Here is a 16,533-nt window from a genome sequence, read left to right as displayed (position 1 = left end):
TATGGAGGTTCCTTAAAAAACTAAAAATAGAACTACCATATGACCCAGCAATCCCACTACTGGGCATGTATCCTGAGAAAACCATAATTCAAAAAGAGTCATGTACCACAATGTTCATTGCAGCTCTATTTACAATAGCCAGGACATAGAAGCAACCTAAGTGTCCATCGACAGATGAATGGATAAAGAAGATGTGGCACATATATACAATGGAATATTACTCAGCCATAAAAAGAAACGAAATTGAGTTATTTCTAGTGAGGTGGATGGACCTAGAGTCTGTCATACAGAGTGAAGTAAGTCAGAAAGAGAAAAACAAATACTGTATGCTAACACATATATATGGAATCTAAAAAAAAAAAAAAATGGTCATGAAGAACCTAGGGGCAAGACAGGAATAAAGATGCAGACCTACTAGAGAATGGACTTGAGGACACGGGGAGGGGGAAGGGTAAGCTGGGACGAAGTGAGAGAGTGGCATGGACATATATATGCTACCAAATGTAAAACAGATAGCTAGTGGGAAGCAGTCGCATAGCACAGGGAGATCAGCTCGGTGCTTTGTGCCCAGCTAGAAGGGTGGGATAGGGAGGGTGGGAGGGAGGGAGACGCAAGAGGGAAGAGATCTGGGGATATATGTATATGTATAACTGATTCACTTTGTTATAAAGCAGAAACTAACACACCATTGTAAAGCAATTATACTCCAATAAAAACGTTAAAAAAAAAAACTGACAAAGGACAAAACAGGCAATTCATAGACAAGGAAATATGAGTGATCAGTAAATTTCAACTATTAGACTGGCAAAAAATTAGAATGCTGATGATATGACGTGTTGGCTAGACTGGGAGCTGGGCAATGACTTAGCCTACTGGAGTAAACTGGAGTGAAATGGGGTGTGAATTGGTACAGTCACACTCTGGGGAAATGTGGCAGTTTTGGTTAATACTCAACATGCAAGTGACCTAGCTAAGCCTGGGCAATTTCATGGTTTGTTATTTGCTCTAGAAAAGCACAGGTGCTCAATGAAGCCTATTGGCAAATGTTTACTGCAGTGTCATATGCGTGTGAATGAAATGAACAGTGTGTGTATGGGGAGTGGCTAACCTATGGCACAGTCCTTCCGTGGAACCACAATGTACAAGATTGATAGAATTAGACAGATTTATATCCATCGGCATGAAAACTCCAAGCCTTATTAATGTATGAAAAAGAGAAATTTCAAAACGACACATAAAATACAAAACCATTTAAAAAAATTAAAAAACCAGTTTGCGGGTTTTTGTGGGCACAGACATATGAAAGTAAACGTAGAGAAAAGTGGCTGGTGGGACATACACCCAACTCACTGTGTCAGCAGCTCCATGATCAGAGGAAAGGGACTGGGGTTGACGGCAGTAGTCAAAAGGGATTTAACTTGATAACATTTTAATTGCTCCACCAAGGGTGTCTCTGTATTACTCATCAGATTAAAAATTAATGTTAAAAAAAAAGAAGCAGGTGTGGCAGAAAAACACCCATCAGGCTTACATTGAGAACCTCATTCTGCCAGTTACTGCTTTTGTCTTTGGAGGAAAGCCACACTAATCCTGACCTCATTATCCTCATAAGGCAGAGGGGGAAGATAATGCTCGCCTCAGAAATTGTTCTCAAGTTCACAAGAGATGGAGTATTAAATGCCACATGAAATTAATAAATTATTAGTACAAATAACCAAGCATTTCTGATCTTAGAGATAGGATAGGAAACTGTTTCTTTCCCGCTGCAAAATTATCTGAAGCAAAGGAATCATTGGTATTAAATCAATTTCTCTTTTGGGGAATTACCCAGGATGGTGGGTACGACCTAGGTTCTGGTGCCAGCTTGGTTCCTTCTCTAGCTGGTGACCTTAAGCAAGGCCTTTCTCGAGTCTGGCTCTCAATTTCCTCATCTACAGAGTGAAGGGTTTGATCTGGCATCTTTTAAGAGCACATTCAGTTCTGATCACCAATGAGTCTGAGCAGTCACTGCCTTCTAAAATGGTCATTTTAGAAAAGGCACAAATGAAAAACAAACAGATCATCCACCAGGTGCTGCCTTCTTCAAGTAGGGTCGGAGAAACCCACTCCGTCAGTGTCCAGCCAGTAGCCGGAAAGGTGGCCAGAGCAACTTTCAGCATCACCAAACCCTCCACACCTCCAGGTCCCAGGACAAGGTAAAGACCAGGCAAAAACAATGATAAAGAAAGGGACAGGAACTGCTTTCATTCCACTAACTCCCACAGGGTATCTGGGGAGAGAGACAGTTAAATGAGCAACTACTACAGGGCGACAAGTTCTCTAATGGGGGGACCCCAGGGAGGACAGGAACTCATAGCAGAAACACTTAAACCAGTTTGGAGGCTATGGGTAGTCAGGAAAAGCTTGACTTAGGTGGAGACCTGAGGATGTATGGAGTTCTAGAGGAAAGAAAGGCACAAAGAACAGTATGACAAAGGCTTGTTTTTCATGGAATGTAGGTGTTTTCTCACGCAGCACATTTGAAAGATTCATGTGCAGAAACTATGAACTGTTAAAACTGCAAGGGACATTAGATATTGTCTAGTTCTAGAATCATGGATTGTTAAAACTGGTCTTTTCCAGGTCCCTCATTTCTTCCATGGAAGGGCCATAGTCGCCAGTGTCAAAAGTTAATGACCAAGGGCTTCCCTGGTGGGGCAGTGGTTGAGAGTCCACCTGTCAATGCGGGGGACACGGGTTCGAGCCCTGGTCCGGGAGGATCCCACATGCCGCAGAGCAACTAATCCCGTGAGCCACAACTACTGAGCCCATGTGCCACAACTACTGAAGCCCGCATGCCCACAGCCCGTGCTCCGCAACAGGAGAAGCCACCGCAATGAGAAGCCTGCGCACCACAATGAAAGAGTAGCTCCCGCTTGCTGCAGCTAGAGAAAGCCCGCGCACAGCAACAAAGACCCAAAGAAGCCAAAAATAAATAAATTAATTAATTAAAAAAAAAAAGTTAATGACCAAGATGCAACTTCAGCTCAGCCCAGAGCATTCCACCTGTATAGCAGCAGGATGTGAAGGTCTATACTGGTCCACACCTAGTGTGTGTACATTTGCATCATCCGAAACCTGGAAACAATATGCAGAAAAGGTAAACCTCACCTGGACCCCTGACCCCCAGCAAAATAAAACAAACCAAGAAGCAAACAAAAACTCCTAAAAATAAAGAGAAAAATAAGGATTATAATAAGGGGTCTTAGCAGAACAAATTCCCCTGGCTCTGACTGTGCTAGTAAAACCTGCAAAGGACATTTCTTTTCCCCATGTTACCTGACCCCTTATCTCTGTGTCTCTTCTTAAATTACCATTCCTGGCATGAACATAAATATCCCCACCCTAAAACTCCCAAACCAGTCTCAAGATAAACCCTGTATCACAAAGGAAGGGAGAGACCTTCCAAACAAGAGGAGCTGAGTGGATGCAGGAGTGAAATGGATCAGCCATGGAAATCCGGGAGGTGCCAAGCCTCCAAGGACACCTGGATGGAAGGCCTGAGAACACTTACTCAGATAAAGCCGCCCGAGCTCAATCACCAGCCAGAGAATCAGAGGCCCTTTGGACATTTTGGTTGTTGGCAGGCCCCAGGAGTCTGTCTGTCTGTCCAAATTCCATTTCTTATACACCAGTTAATGCTGACAGGGCGGGACCTTTAGGTTTCACTTCTCTTTTTGCCTCATAATCTTCCCTTTCCCCCTCCTGAATGGCCTCCCTCAATCTGGGATGTATGATAAAATGTGCTGAGCACTTTTCTCCTGGCCATTAGTGTGTGTGCAAACATGTGGAGTGATGGTGTGGGCGTGCATGTACTCCGTTGTCCACTCATATAGGGGGATTTCCTACACGTACATGAGCATCTATGCTTGTGTGTATGTGCACTCGTAAACTGTGCGTCAGCCATGGTCCTCCTGGCTACCATGCAGCTTACAATAAAATGCAATTAACTCTCCCCTCTGGCAGTGGTTTACACGCAGATTCCGCATGTGAGCCAAAGGCCAGTTAGATGGGAATTTGGCTCTGCTCCCATTCTGGGTTCTCCCTCACCCAGCCCCTTGTGCCCCTTGCCCTGATAATAGAGAAATAAAAGCAGGGTTGCCGTCAACCATCACATAAGCCAAAAACACCATTAGAGTTTACCGGGCAAGGAAAGAGGTTCACTAGAGGAAGCATATGGTGATAGTTACCAGACAGGCTCAGGTAACAAACAAGCTCAAGGTCTGGGCCCAATTCTACCACTTGTTAGCAAAACCACTTGATGGGGAGGAACACAAGACAATTCATGAACTAGATTTCAGGGCTTAAACTAGATGATATTTAAGGCCCTTCTGCACTCTATGGATTCAACAGTATATCCAGAACCACAGAATCATTTAGAGGAGGAATCAAATCAATGCTCACCAACCAGATGTGTTTTCTAAAACAGATTTATCTCATCATCATTAGCTATTGAATGCTTAATTATATGCCAGGCACTCTGCTACATGATATAGCTGTATTACTGAATTCTCACAACCCTAAGAAATAGAAATTGTTTTTCTATTTTAACAGATGAGGAAACTGAAGCTTAAGGGAGCTAAGTAAATGACATTCACAGCAAAAATATTGTAGAAACAGAACTTAAGCCAAGACTTTCTGATTGATCCCAAAGTCCGTCATCTTAATCACTACATCCTCCTTTGATCTGTGACTCTTATGGCATTGCACCATGAGACCAAGCATACCAGTGGCCAACTCCTACCTAGCCCCAGAGACGGAATTTAAGGATGCACAAATGTTCTAGAATTTTTTTTTTAATTTCATTTGATTGTCACCAGCCAAATGAGCCTTAAACCTTCAAATTTCTCACACTGAAGGATTAGTGAAAATACAAATCTTGGGCGAGGCTCTGGAATCAGAGAAACCAGAAAACAGGGGGAAAGGGATGAAAATAGAGGGATTCAAAGAAAGTCTTTCCACTGTATGTTCACTAAACTGTGAATCCTTTCCCCACCCTATTCCCAGGAAACTGGGTGATTTAATCTCTCAATAAGCTGATGGCCCAAATAAAACACTCAAAGATACTGATATTTGGGTGCCCCCCAACAATATCACCCAATCCCCCTTCAGTAAAGTCACCAGTGCATGAGTCTCAGTCATGCATGCAGCACTGCTAATCAGTTTTTAGGGTATCACTTTAAGATATGAATAGACAACCAAGAATCTCCAGATATTTCAGGAAAGTCTTCTGCACGAAAAAGGTGTAAAGACAACAGAGAGAGCAGAATAAAACAAGCAGACAAATAAACAAACAAACAAAAAACCCAAAACTAGTATCTTCCAAGAAAAAAAGAAACAGAGAAACTATAAAAAAGAAAAATCAGGGAAAAAAGAAAGAGCTCCTAGAAATTTAAAAGATTATACTTACCCCCAAATTTTATGGAAGATTTGAAAAATAGAGTTAAGGAAATTTTCTAGAAACTATAACCTATCTATGAAGTCTAATAGCTAGGGGTGTTTCAGAATATTAAAACAGAAAATTGAGGGGAGGAAATTATTAAAGAAATATTTTTCTAAATTCTCATAACTAAAAAACATGAGTCTCCAGATTGGGAGGGCCAGTCAAACGCTAAACTTCATGAATAAAAAGATCCCCACAAAAATAGTATATTATCATGAAATATAAGAATATTAGACATAAGGAGAAGATATTAAAAAGCTCCAGAGGGAAAACAAACAAAAACATATTGCATTGAAAGGATTTAGAATCAGAATTGCATTGGTCTTCTAAATAGCCAAGCTAGAAAATAATGCAGGAATGCTTTCAAAACTCACAGGGGAAAATGATGTTCATATCATAATAATAGAAACTCTGGTTACTGGTTTAACACAAAATTGTAATATGACTTCCTTGGGAAGATGGGCAGACAGAAAGTAGGGTGGTGGCACTAGAGTCAAACCCTATTTGCCGTTACAGGAGGTCAATAGTGAATGTTCAAACTGATCAAACAATACCAGCAGAAGCCCATTATTAGTAATATGGATGTAAAAAACTGAAGAAAAACCCAAGGAGTTCAAATTTTATGGAAAGGAGTAGGAAAGGAATTCACTATATTTTTAGTAATAAGCTTTTTAAAATAACTAGATTATTTTAAATAATTTAGAAGAATTTATTTGTTATTTACAATACATTTATTTTTTAAAATGCACATATTGAGCGCACCTAGCGCTCAGATCTTAGTTTCCAACACTACTCTCCAACAAAAGGAACTACAGCTCCTTGGGAAAATGGCTAATTCTAGGACTGAGGCAAGAAATATTTAACATTAGTCTGGAGCATCTTGCAGTGCTAGGAAGTAGGGAAGTGCTGGGGGGTGGGGGGAAAGATCTACAATTTAAAGTTGTTAAAGGGACAAAGGAGACAACTGAAAGAGTTCCTAATGACCCGGAGCTAGAACAATCTTAACAACAAAATAAATAAAGTAGTACTGGATTATAACCCAAAGTAGATAAGATATCTATGAGTCCATACTGATATAATACATAATTGAATCAATACATATGTGGGGGAGAAGAGACAAATCTTCTTCACCGAAGAATTCCAAGTAATTTATGTAGATACTCCCTCCTCAAGGAGGTGAAGCAAAACTCCCTTCCTCAAGTGTGGGCTGGACACAGTGATTTTCTTCCAAAAAAAATACAGTATGGAGAGGGAGAAAAAAAGACTAACTTTACAGTGGAGAACCCTGGCAAACACTGCCTCAGGCAGGCAATCAAGATCAGCATCAGCAGAGATAAGTCATGTTGATAGTATGAGAGATGTGAGGTAAATGGCACTTTACCTCTGCAGTCTCCTCCCAAGAACCCACAACCTAAGTCTAGTTATGAGAAAAACATCAGACACAGCCCAACTAAGGGGCGTTCTACAAAGTATCTGGCAAGTGTTTCTCAAAACTTCAAGATCATCAAAAATAAGAAAGGGCTAAAAAACTTACAGCTAAAAGGAGCTTATGGAGACATGGTAACTAAATGCAATGTGGTGTCCTGAATGGGATCCTGGAAGACAAAAAGGCCATTAGGTAAAAACTAAGGAAACTTTTGGACTTTGGTTAATAATAATTATCAATGTTCATTCACTAATTGTAACAAATACACCACACTAATGGAAGACGTTAACAATAGGGAAAACTAGGTATTGGTTATATGGGAACTCTCTGTATTAGCATCACAATTTTTCTATAAATCTAAGGCTGTTCTAAGATACATAAAGTTTATTATTAAAGAAGTACATATACCTTTATTTTAGAAATGAAAATGCTAATAGTAATTTGGTATCTGGAAGGGGTCACACACTGGAAAAAAGAGACTAAGCTTGGTTGTCTTCTCTTCCTAAAATGGGATCAGTGGACAGGCTTCAGGGAATTCACAAACATCCTAATATTGGATGGTTAATTTGTATCATTGTATTAAAGCATACTATTCTTCGGAGAGGGGCGATAGCAGTCCTAGTTACTCCATGTGTTTGCCACCTTCTTTTTCTATGTATGGAGTTTGCCTCTGGAGAACCTGTTCTCCGTCTTTCTCAGTCAACAAAGTGCGGTTGGCATTGATTTTATTTGTGGTGATTGGCTTAAGGATGGACAGGTGACCCAAACAAAGCCAAGGATACACAGTCTTGTCACATTTACTAGAGCTTTTGAGAAATAGGGACTCTCCCTGTTTTCCGCTGGTCTTTGAACTGTGAGGACATGAGCCTGAAGCCAATGTTAGTCATTGTACAGCCAATGGGTGAAGGCTGCCTGATAAGAGAACCAATCAGGCAGAAGGCAAGTGGAGACAGAGAGAAACCCTGGATCTCTGACATGGTTTGAGTCCCTGAATCAAGGCACATCAATGTGCCAGTAAATTCCTTTTAGGGCTTCAGCAATTTGTGTTGAGTCTTTTGTCATTTGGAATCAAAAGACCCCAAGTCTAAACCTAGAAGGACCTCTGCATAGTAGTAATTTGGCTGGATGACTAAAGTTTTCCCAGTCTTAAGCGTTTACACTATTCTCTGGTCCAACTACGTGCCTCACCAAACACATACTTCACCCCAGCTAGTGTCTGCCACCTATTATACCCTAGGCATGTGGGAATTCTGCTAGGCTCTGGGCTCTGGGAGCAAAGACAAATAAGACATAGATTTTATCCTTAAGGACCTGATAGGTTCATCTTTAGGCAGAGGCGCTATTATCAGGTCCCATTCTAAAGATAAGGCCACAGAGGATAAAAGTCTTTTAAGTAATAGAAAGAAAATAGAATCCAAGTTTTCTGATAAATGGCTCTTTGTGGTAGCCAGTAATTCCTCTGTGGTTAAATGTAATCCCACTCATCCATTTTTATTTCTTCATTTCGTCATCATTATAGCAGGGGCCAGCAAACTATGGCTCATTATCCATTTTTATAAATAAAGTTTTATGGCAACACAGCCATGCCCATTTGTTTACTTCTTGTCTATGGCTGCTTTCACACTGCAATGGCAGAGTTGAGTAAATGCAACAGACACTGTATGGTCCACACAGCCAAAAATGTCTACTATCTGATCTTAACAATAAAATATTGTCAGCCTCTGAACTATATACTGAGTTCTTGCGATGCGCCAGGCTGCAATGTTACACCAGCCATTCTTGTCCTCAATAAGCTCACGGGCTAGTGTTTCCTAGTGAGAGACAAGCAAGTTAACAGACAATAAAGCACATTTTGATAAGATGTGACAGGGAAAGGATGGAACACTATGGGAGTGTTAGGACAAGATTCCTAGCTCAGTCTTAAATGTGGAAGAAAGGAGTCAAGGACACTTTCTAAGTCTAGACCTAAAGGACATTGGAGAGGATTGGGGTGGGGTAGAAAGAATTTCAGGCAGAGGGAGGAGCCTATAAAAGTTCAGTGGTGATAGCTGCAAGGCATTTCAGACTAACTGAAGAATTTCAGCTTTTCAGGTGTTTATTACATTATTAAAACTATTTAAAGGTGTATATTATAGTATTTGAAAAAAAAAGCAGAACTTAAATGTTCTCTCCAAAAAAAAAGTTAAAAAAGTAAAACAGGGCTATGTGTAGACTAACAATGAGACCATGTAGGGATCCAAGGATTATGATTGGTGTGTGTGTGTGTGTGTGTGTGTGTGTGTGTGTGTATTTCAATATGGCTGGACTTGAAATCAGGAGGAAGAAATGGAAGTGCCAAGTGAGGAGGCTGGAACACAGGCTGGGGTCAGATCACCAAGGGCCTGAAAAGCCACATGAAGGAGTATGGGCACCGTCCTGAGGGCAAAAAGGAACCCTTTTTTTTTTTTTTTTTTAAATTGAAGTATAGTTGATTGCTATCTTTTGTGTAGGATCATTGAATCTGAAAGTAAAACTTATTGAAAAAAAAAGAATTTCACAATTGGGAGCATTTTCAAGAACTGACTAGTTGTAAGATCTCTAAATCTCCTCCAGCTTGTACAGCTTATGATTCTTGAGATCAGGAAATGGCTTTAACCCAAGAAGGTGACTATTTTATGGGTTCTCTTAGTAGGAGGAGAAGGGTAGCCTCTCCTGCTTATTGTCAACTATGAGGATCCACTCAGCAAGCTTCCTCTCACCCAGTGACCCTTGCATCAGCTTCCTTACTATCTATGATTTCCTGTGAGATGGGAAATCAGACTGCCTGGATTCCATCTTGACCACATACCAGCTGTGTGGCTATGAGCAATTTACTTAACCTCTCTGTGCACAATTACCCCTCTATAAAATGGAGTTAATAGTACCTACATCTTGGATTGCTGTTGAGTACTAAATGAGATGGTCCATGGAAAGCATTTAGCAGAGTACCAGGCAAATAATGAACACCCAACAAATGTTAATTATTCAAGTAGCTGCTATTCAGGTAGTGTTGAAGGAGCACAGAAGGCAGAATGACCTGTTGCAGTGGATATCTTGTCATTGCCTGCTCAACATCCTTTCCTTTGTAGAACCATCCCTTCCTTTGTAGAACCATCCCTTCCTTTGTGGAACTAACCCTTCCTTTGTGGAACCAACCCTTCCTTTGTGGAACCAACAATTCCTCAATTTGTGTGGATCCAGTCCAGCATCTGAGTGGGTGGGTATAGCCAATCATTTTAACCCACTCCTTGGTAGGGATGGGTACAAGGCAAAGAAAATAGACCAGTTTACTTGGAGAAGCTAGTTCAATCAGAGATGTGGAGAATCATGAATCTTGGAAAAGAAAGGCAAGCGAAAGATCACTAATTTACCATCCTTTCAAAGTCTGATACATGTGGTCAAGCATCTGCTTGCATACTTTCTTCCAAGTAGTCCATTCTACCTCCATACAGCCCTAGTTATTAGGAAATTGGAAAGGAATTAACATTCACTAAACTGAAGCTATGTGCTAAGTACTGCGTTGTTTACATATATTCCCAACCACAAACCTGTAAAGAAGTATTATCTTTTACACTATTTATGCAAGGAAAGAGAGATAGGAAATGTTAAAAATTTAACTCACAATATAGCTTTTGTTGTCTAGTATATTAGCTAGAGCTTCTTTGAGGACAAGGACAGAGGGTCACTCATATTACCCCAGGGAAAAGGGGACTCCTGACAAGGTCACTCATGGTCTGGAATGCCTACCCCATCAGGAACCTCCAAGGCATCACTTGCTCTGCTCTTCTCTCAGGTGTCTCTTTCTGCTCAACTCTGAACCTCTCCCCACGACCAGTTTCCTCATGACTTCAGCTTGTTCCTGGTCCACATCACACACCCCAGACCCAAGCCCTCTCTGTGACCCTCAATTCAGCTCTTTGAGTTGGTTGACTCATTCTCTCCATTATAAATTCCATAGCCCTGAAAGAGAACTCCAGTTCCTCCATTTCTCACTTCCCATGGCAGGCCTTAGGTTGTAGTTCACTGGCAGGTCTATGGTTGGCACCCTAAGATCATGAGAAGAAAGACCCCACTGTGCAGAATACAATAATTCCATTTGCAATTTGAGTGATAAGGGCTATGAATGGGGTACAGTCCTTCAGAACTGGCTGGGGTGAAGCAGCAATGACTAAGAACTCTAACACAAATAAGAATTCGTACGTTTGTCACCAAAATAGTCAGCTGAATCACTTAGGAATTCATTCAAATGTGAGCAACAGAGAATCCAATTCACAGAAGCCTAAACATAAAGGGTTTGTTTTTTCCTCTCATAACAAGACATCTGGATGTAGGCAACCCACAGATTCAAAATTATCAAGGACCCAGGCTCTTTTCTTTCTGTTCTCTCTTATTCATTTGTCACAACATGGTCACAGTAGGGTTGACATACTTCTGAACGTCAGGTTCATCTTTGGGAAGGGGAAAGGAGAGTCAAAGCGTTCTCACATCATTGTTCTGTGACTTTCATTGGGGAAGGGAAGACCTTCTAAGCAGACTTCCTCTTATAACTTATTATCCAGAACAAGGCTACCAGCCATTTCTCAGATCCAACCTATGAGATGTCTATGACTGGTTTAGACAAATCAGGGACATCCCCTGAGCCTGGGGTACGGACTAAGGGTCTCTGAGATCAAGGGACGCAGTATACTCATTTCCTGGAAAAGTAGTAGAGTTCTATTAGGAAAAGGGAAGGCTGTTAGTTGAGCAACGAACAGCAACTTCTCTAACAGAACACTCCTCCATGACAAGAGACCTGTATATGCATCCCCTGCAGCTGGCCCATTGCTTCCAGTAGATAACACGTTCTTGTTGAGTCAATGAATAAATGAATGAATGAATGAATATTTTGACTCATTAAAGAGAGAAACTAATACAAAGTAGAAAGAAGACCATAGTGGCTGTCAGGAGATACAAATATTTCAGAAATCTCTGTGAGACCTTGTCTCACCTCTCTGAACCTCAATTTCTTCATCTGTAAAATAAGATTGAATAATCCATTCACCATAAAGTTGATTTGGGGATGAAATGAGACTACTTATGGGTAAGTTGTTTGAAATCATAAAGAATTAGGAAATATTGTTTCAACTTACAAGCAATGGAAACAAAGATAGGAGGAAACTGGCCCGAGTCAATAGGCCTTAGAAATCATTCTTACAAGGGAGACGTCCACAAATAGAAAAGGAGAAATGGAGCCTGGGTGGGTACTCATTCTGATTAGTTCAAAAAGTCATTGTGACGTTGATTTTACCCTCTGAAGATGAAAGGTGGTTTCCATCTGAATAATATGGGAAGTGCTGATATGTTGGAAACACAAAGCTTATTTTCTGGCAAGTCCAGAACTTGGGTTAAGAAATTGAAAGTGGGCACATTAGACGTAAGAAAGGAAAAGTACAGCATTCAGCCCCCCCAGGGATTTCCTAGTTGCTCCAAATATAGTGAAATCACTACTTCCAGGCTACACTGTATTGTGGAACCACAGATGCATACAGCTGGCTGCCTGTGGCAACTGAGCTCCATTTGATTCCATAGAGCTTAGAGGTAGTTGTTTTTGCAAATATTTCAGCTAACTTCAGGCACATGGTGAAGGAGCATGCCCCACCTCACGGTGTCAGATTCCGCCACCAGACTTGATTTGGCCAGTGCTTGTGGGCATAAGTGTCATGGGTCACCTGCAGGTGGAAGCCTATAAGAATTGGTGTACAATTCACTACTTTCCCTCCCCTGACAGGGCAACTGGCTCCAAACAGTGAAAGCTCCACAAGCCTGAGTCCCAGGGTGAGAATCACATCAAGCAGGAACCCCTCCCCCGATGACCCTCCATGGAAGCAAGCAGAAACAAGACTGTATTGTTCTAAACCACTAAATTGTTCCACTGCAGCATAACGTCATGTACCCTAATACCACTGCAGTGGTGTGGAAACAGCAACAAGGAGGGGTTAAAAACATTCTTTGAAGTGAGCCAGTCCAGGATTGGAGGCTCTGACACTTACTAGTCCCGTGGTCTACCGCTCTACACCCCCTTAGCCTTGCTCATGTTCGTCTATCAGCCTAGATCTGTGGTTCTCAGATCTGGCTGCACCTTCAAATCACAGGAGGAATTTCAAATACATGCCCAGGTTCTACACCAGACATTGTGATTTCATTGGTCTTGGTGGGGGCCTAGGCATTGGTATTTTTTTAAGCCAAATGCACAGCTAGGTTAGAGAGCTACTTGTCTAGAATTCCTTAACATTATTTAACTAGTTCACCCTTTAACACTCTGAATCTTCTCCAAAAAGTCTTCCTGAGTCCAAAGTTCCCACTTGAGCTCCAGTAGCAACCTGGGCACATGTGATCTCTTTAATTAGAACATCACGTAAGATTATCCATTTCCACATCTACTTTCCAAACAGAGTGTGATCTCTCAGAACACAGAGACTGTACTAAAATCTTCCTGTAGCCCCAACACCTAGATCCTGGCATCATGCTATATATCAAGGTATATATGCAATAAATGCTTATTTATTTAAACAGAGGAAATACCGCTTGATTAAAACTAAGAAACCAATGGCAACCTCTGAGAAAACAGCTTTAATAGAACTTGGAAGAAATGACAACCGTTCTAAATTGAGAAGTGAATGTGAAAGTAAGTTATTTGAAGATGTTGTCTTGTCAAGAGAAATAGAAAGGCAGATGATGGTGGTCAAGAGAATGGGTCATTTTTAGGAAGGGAAGAAAGCCAATTTTGTAGCATTGGGAATGATACCTTTCAAAAGGAAAAGTGTGTTTCAACAGAAAAGTATAATTTTTGTTAGTCAAGGATTCAGAAATAGGAGAAGGAGGTGGAGAAAAGAGCACAGGTCTACAAAATGGCAAAAACGGTTATTTCTCTGTGGTGAGGTTTGGGTGATACTTTTTTCTCTTCCAGCAGGTGCTCAGTAGGTACTTCTCTGTGTGAGTGAATATGTATATTTTTTCACAGGTGCAGAGTTGAGTTCATTGTACAGTTTAAGGCACAATATCATCTCAGGTCTGTTAAGCCTTCTCATATTTTCCCTTATATCTCTACATCTACCCCAATTTTTCTTTAATGTATTGTGTGTCATTGGATATATAAGTATCCTTGAAAGATGCATAGTATTGCTTTGTATACTTTGTTTCAAACTCACAAAATGTTTTGTTATAGATCTCATTCTGCTTCCTTGTTTACTCAACCCTGTATTCTTGAGCTCTGTGTTACCATATGTACATTTATCTTACAGTTTCTAACTGCTGCATAATATACCATTATAGGCATATCCCCTATTATAGTCATCCGTTCTCTTAATGATGAACACCTAGTTTACCTCCAACTCCCGGCTAACACTAAAAACATTTCAATGAACAACCTCATACATGTCCTGACATGGACCTGAGAAAGAGTTTCTTAGGGGTAGGTATCCAGACAAGGGATTGTTAAATTATAGGCTAGCCGTACACTTAATTTCAACACGTACTGCCAAATCTCTTTCCAGCACATCTGCACAGTTTTACTCCTACCAGATGTGCATGTGAATTTTGTTTCCCCACACCCGTGCTAACAATATGATCCTTCTATAATTTTTGCCATGCTGATAGATGTAATGTGCTACTTTGTTCCCTTTGGATTTCTTTGATTACTAGTGAGTTTAATCATCTCTTCACTTACTGTAACTGTTTCTGTTTCCCCTTCAGTGTGCTGACTTCTCTTATCTTTGCCCATTTTTCTAATTGTTTCCTTTCTCTCTCTCAGTGTGTGTGTGTGTGTGTGTGTGTGTGTGTGTGTGTGTGTGTGTGTATTGTCATCTCTGAACATTACAAATGAGTCCTTCTGCTCCATCATCCCTCTGCCAACTTTGTCCACTGAATACATCATTGAACTGAAAACCTTAATAATGATATATTAAAATCCATCAAGCTTTATCCTCATGGCTTCTACCTTGAAGGTCTTATTTAAGAGTTCTTTTTCCACTCTAAAATTACTATAATATTTGCCTATATTTTTTTTCTATTAAGTGTATAGTTTTACGTTTGAAATTGGTCTTTAATTCCTCTGGAGTTTACCATATATATGGTATGAGGTAGGGATTCAACATTATTTTTTCTATATAGTAAGCTAGTTTTCTCACTACTTTCTGCTAAATGTCCATTCTTTCTTCAATGATTGGTGATGCCATCTCTATCATAAGCTATGTAGAATATTAGACAAGTAAGTAAATATGTGTGAATGTGTTTGTGTTCTATGCTGTTTACTCTGATGCACTGGGGTTTCTTGTTCTTGTTGGTGTTGTACATTCTTTATTATATCAGCTTTGTATCAGGACTTAATATTAAGAAGGGTGACTCTAAACTCTCCCACTTCCTTTGGTCTTATTAAAAAATTTTTTAAAAACTATTTTATATTTTATACTTCCATGAAAATTCCAGATTCAATGGTTGAGTACTTAAAAAGATCCTGTTAAGATGGGAGGTGGGCAAAATGGGTAAAGGTGGTCAGAAGTCCAAACTTCCAGGTATAAGATAAATCAGTTCTGAGGATGTAATGTACAACATGGTGACAAAAGTTAACAATATTGTATAGCTGAAAGTTGCTAAAAGAGTAAATCTTAAGAGTTCTCATCACAAGAAATAAATTCTAACAATGTAAGGTGATGAATATTAACTAAACTTATTGTGGTAATCATTTCATGATATATACAAATATCTAATCATCATGTTGTACATTTAAAACTAATACAATACTATCTGTTAATTATATCCCAATAAAATTGGAGGAAAAAAAGATCCTGTTAGAGTTTTATTGAATAAGCCTGAATGACCTGATTAAGGAAGAAATGATATCTTTATAAATATTAAGTCATTCAGTCCATGAACGTAGTACAACAGGTTTTCTTGTGTTCCATGACAGAGTTTAAAATTTTTCTTCCTAAAGGTTTTGTGCATCCTTGATTAGGTTAATGACTACATTATACTTTCTATAGCTAATGTGGTTTATATCTTATATTTTCTAGACAATTATTGCTGAGATAGCAATTGCTGTTGGCATCTTAGCTACTTTCTATTTTGCATTCAATTGACATGGATTACTTTTTTTTAAAATTTATGAAACAAAAGGGGGAAAAAGAACACACATGAAAAGTTTGCCTTTGTAGGAATAAGGCTATTTCTTCTTCTATATCAGGAAGAGTGACACAAGAAAGGTCAAAGAAACAGAGAAATGTAGTGGATTAATTGAGGAAAGTTGATTAGTTCATTCCTCAAATAGAAATAATCCTGATGGGTTCAAACTTCACCCCTTGAAAGAAAATACCTTTCCGTTAGAAAAACCCAGGTCAGTCATTGTGTACCAAGGAGTTACTGGGGCAACAACCCTTTTCAAGAAGAGTTACATAATACAAAAACTGAACAACTGAAACTTTAGAGCAAAAAAGAAAACTAAGATCAGAATGAAACCTAAACAATACATCTCCACCTAATTCCCTATCTATAAAACGAGGAGACTGTACTAAATGATATCTAAACTTCCTTCTATTTCAAGTCTCTGAAAACATTCCTTTTAGAAAATGAAAAA

The 16,533-nt window shown here is 39.8% G+C and overlaps 1 protein-coding gene across 2 annotated transcripts in view; it reads right to left on the bottom strand.

Moving 5' to 3' along the window:
- TIMD4 (T cell immunoglobulin and mucin domain containing 4) overlaps positions 1 to 16,533 on the bottom strand; it is a 69,625-nt gene that overhangs the window by 30,336 nt on the left and 22,756 nt on the right. Inside the window, exon 1 of one of the 2 annotated variants that reach the window (XM_082453936.1) lies at positions 3,554 to 14,726. The exons of the other annotated variant lie outside the window; for it this stretch is intronic. Within the exon in view, the coding sequence (XP_082310062.1) occupies positions 3,554 to 3,611 (58 nt within the window). The 5' untranslated portion in view covers positions 3,612 to 14,726. Of the gene's footprint in view, positions 1 to 3,553; positions 14,727 to 16,533 lie in introns of those variants that run through there. 2 annotated transcript variants of the gene reach the window in all.

The sequence above is a fragment of the Balaenoptera physalus genome (assembly GCF_965194825.1).
Source record: "Balaenoptera physalus genome assembly, chromosome: 3".
In the NCBI taxonomy this organism is placed as follows: domain Eukaryota; kingdom Metazoa; phylum Chordata; class Mammalia; order Artiodactyla; family Balaenopteridae; genus Balaenoptera; species Balaenoptera physalus.
This window is presented reverse-complemented; position numbering and strand designations above follow the sequence as displayed.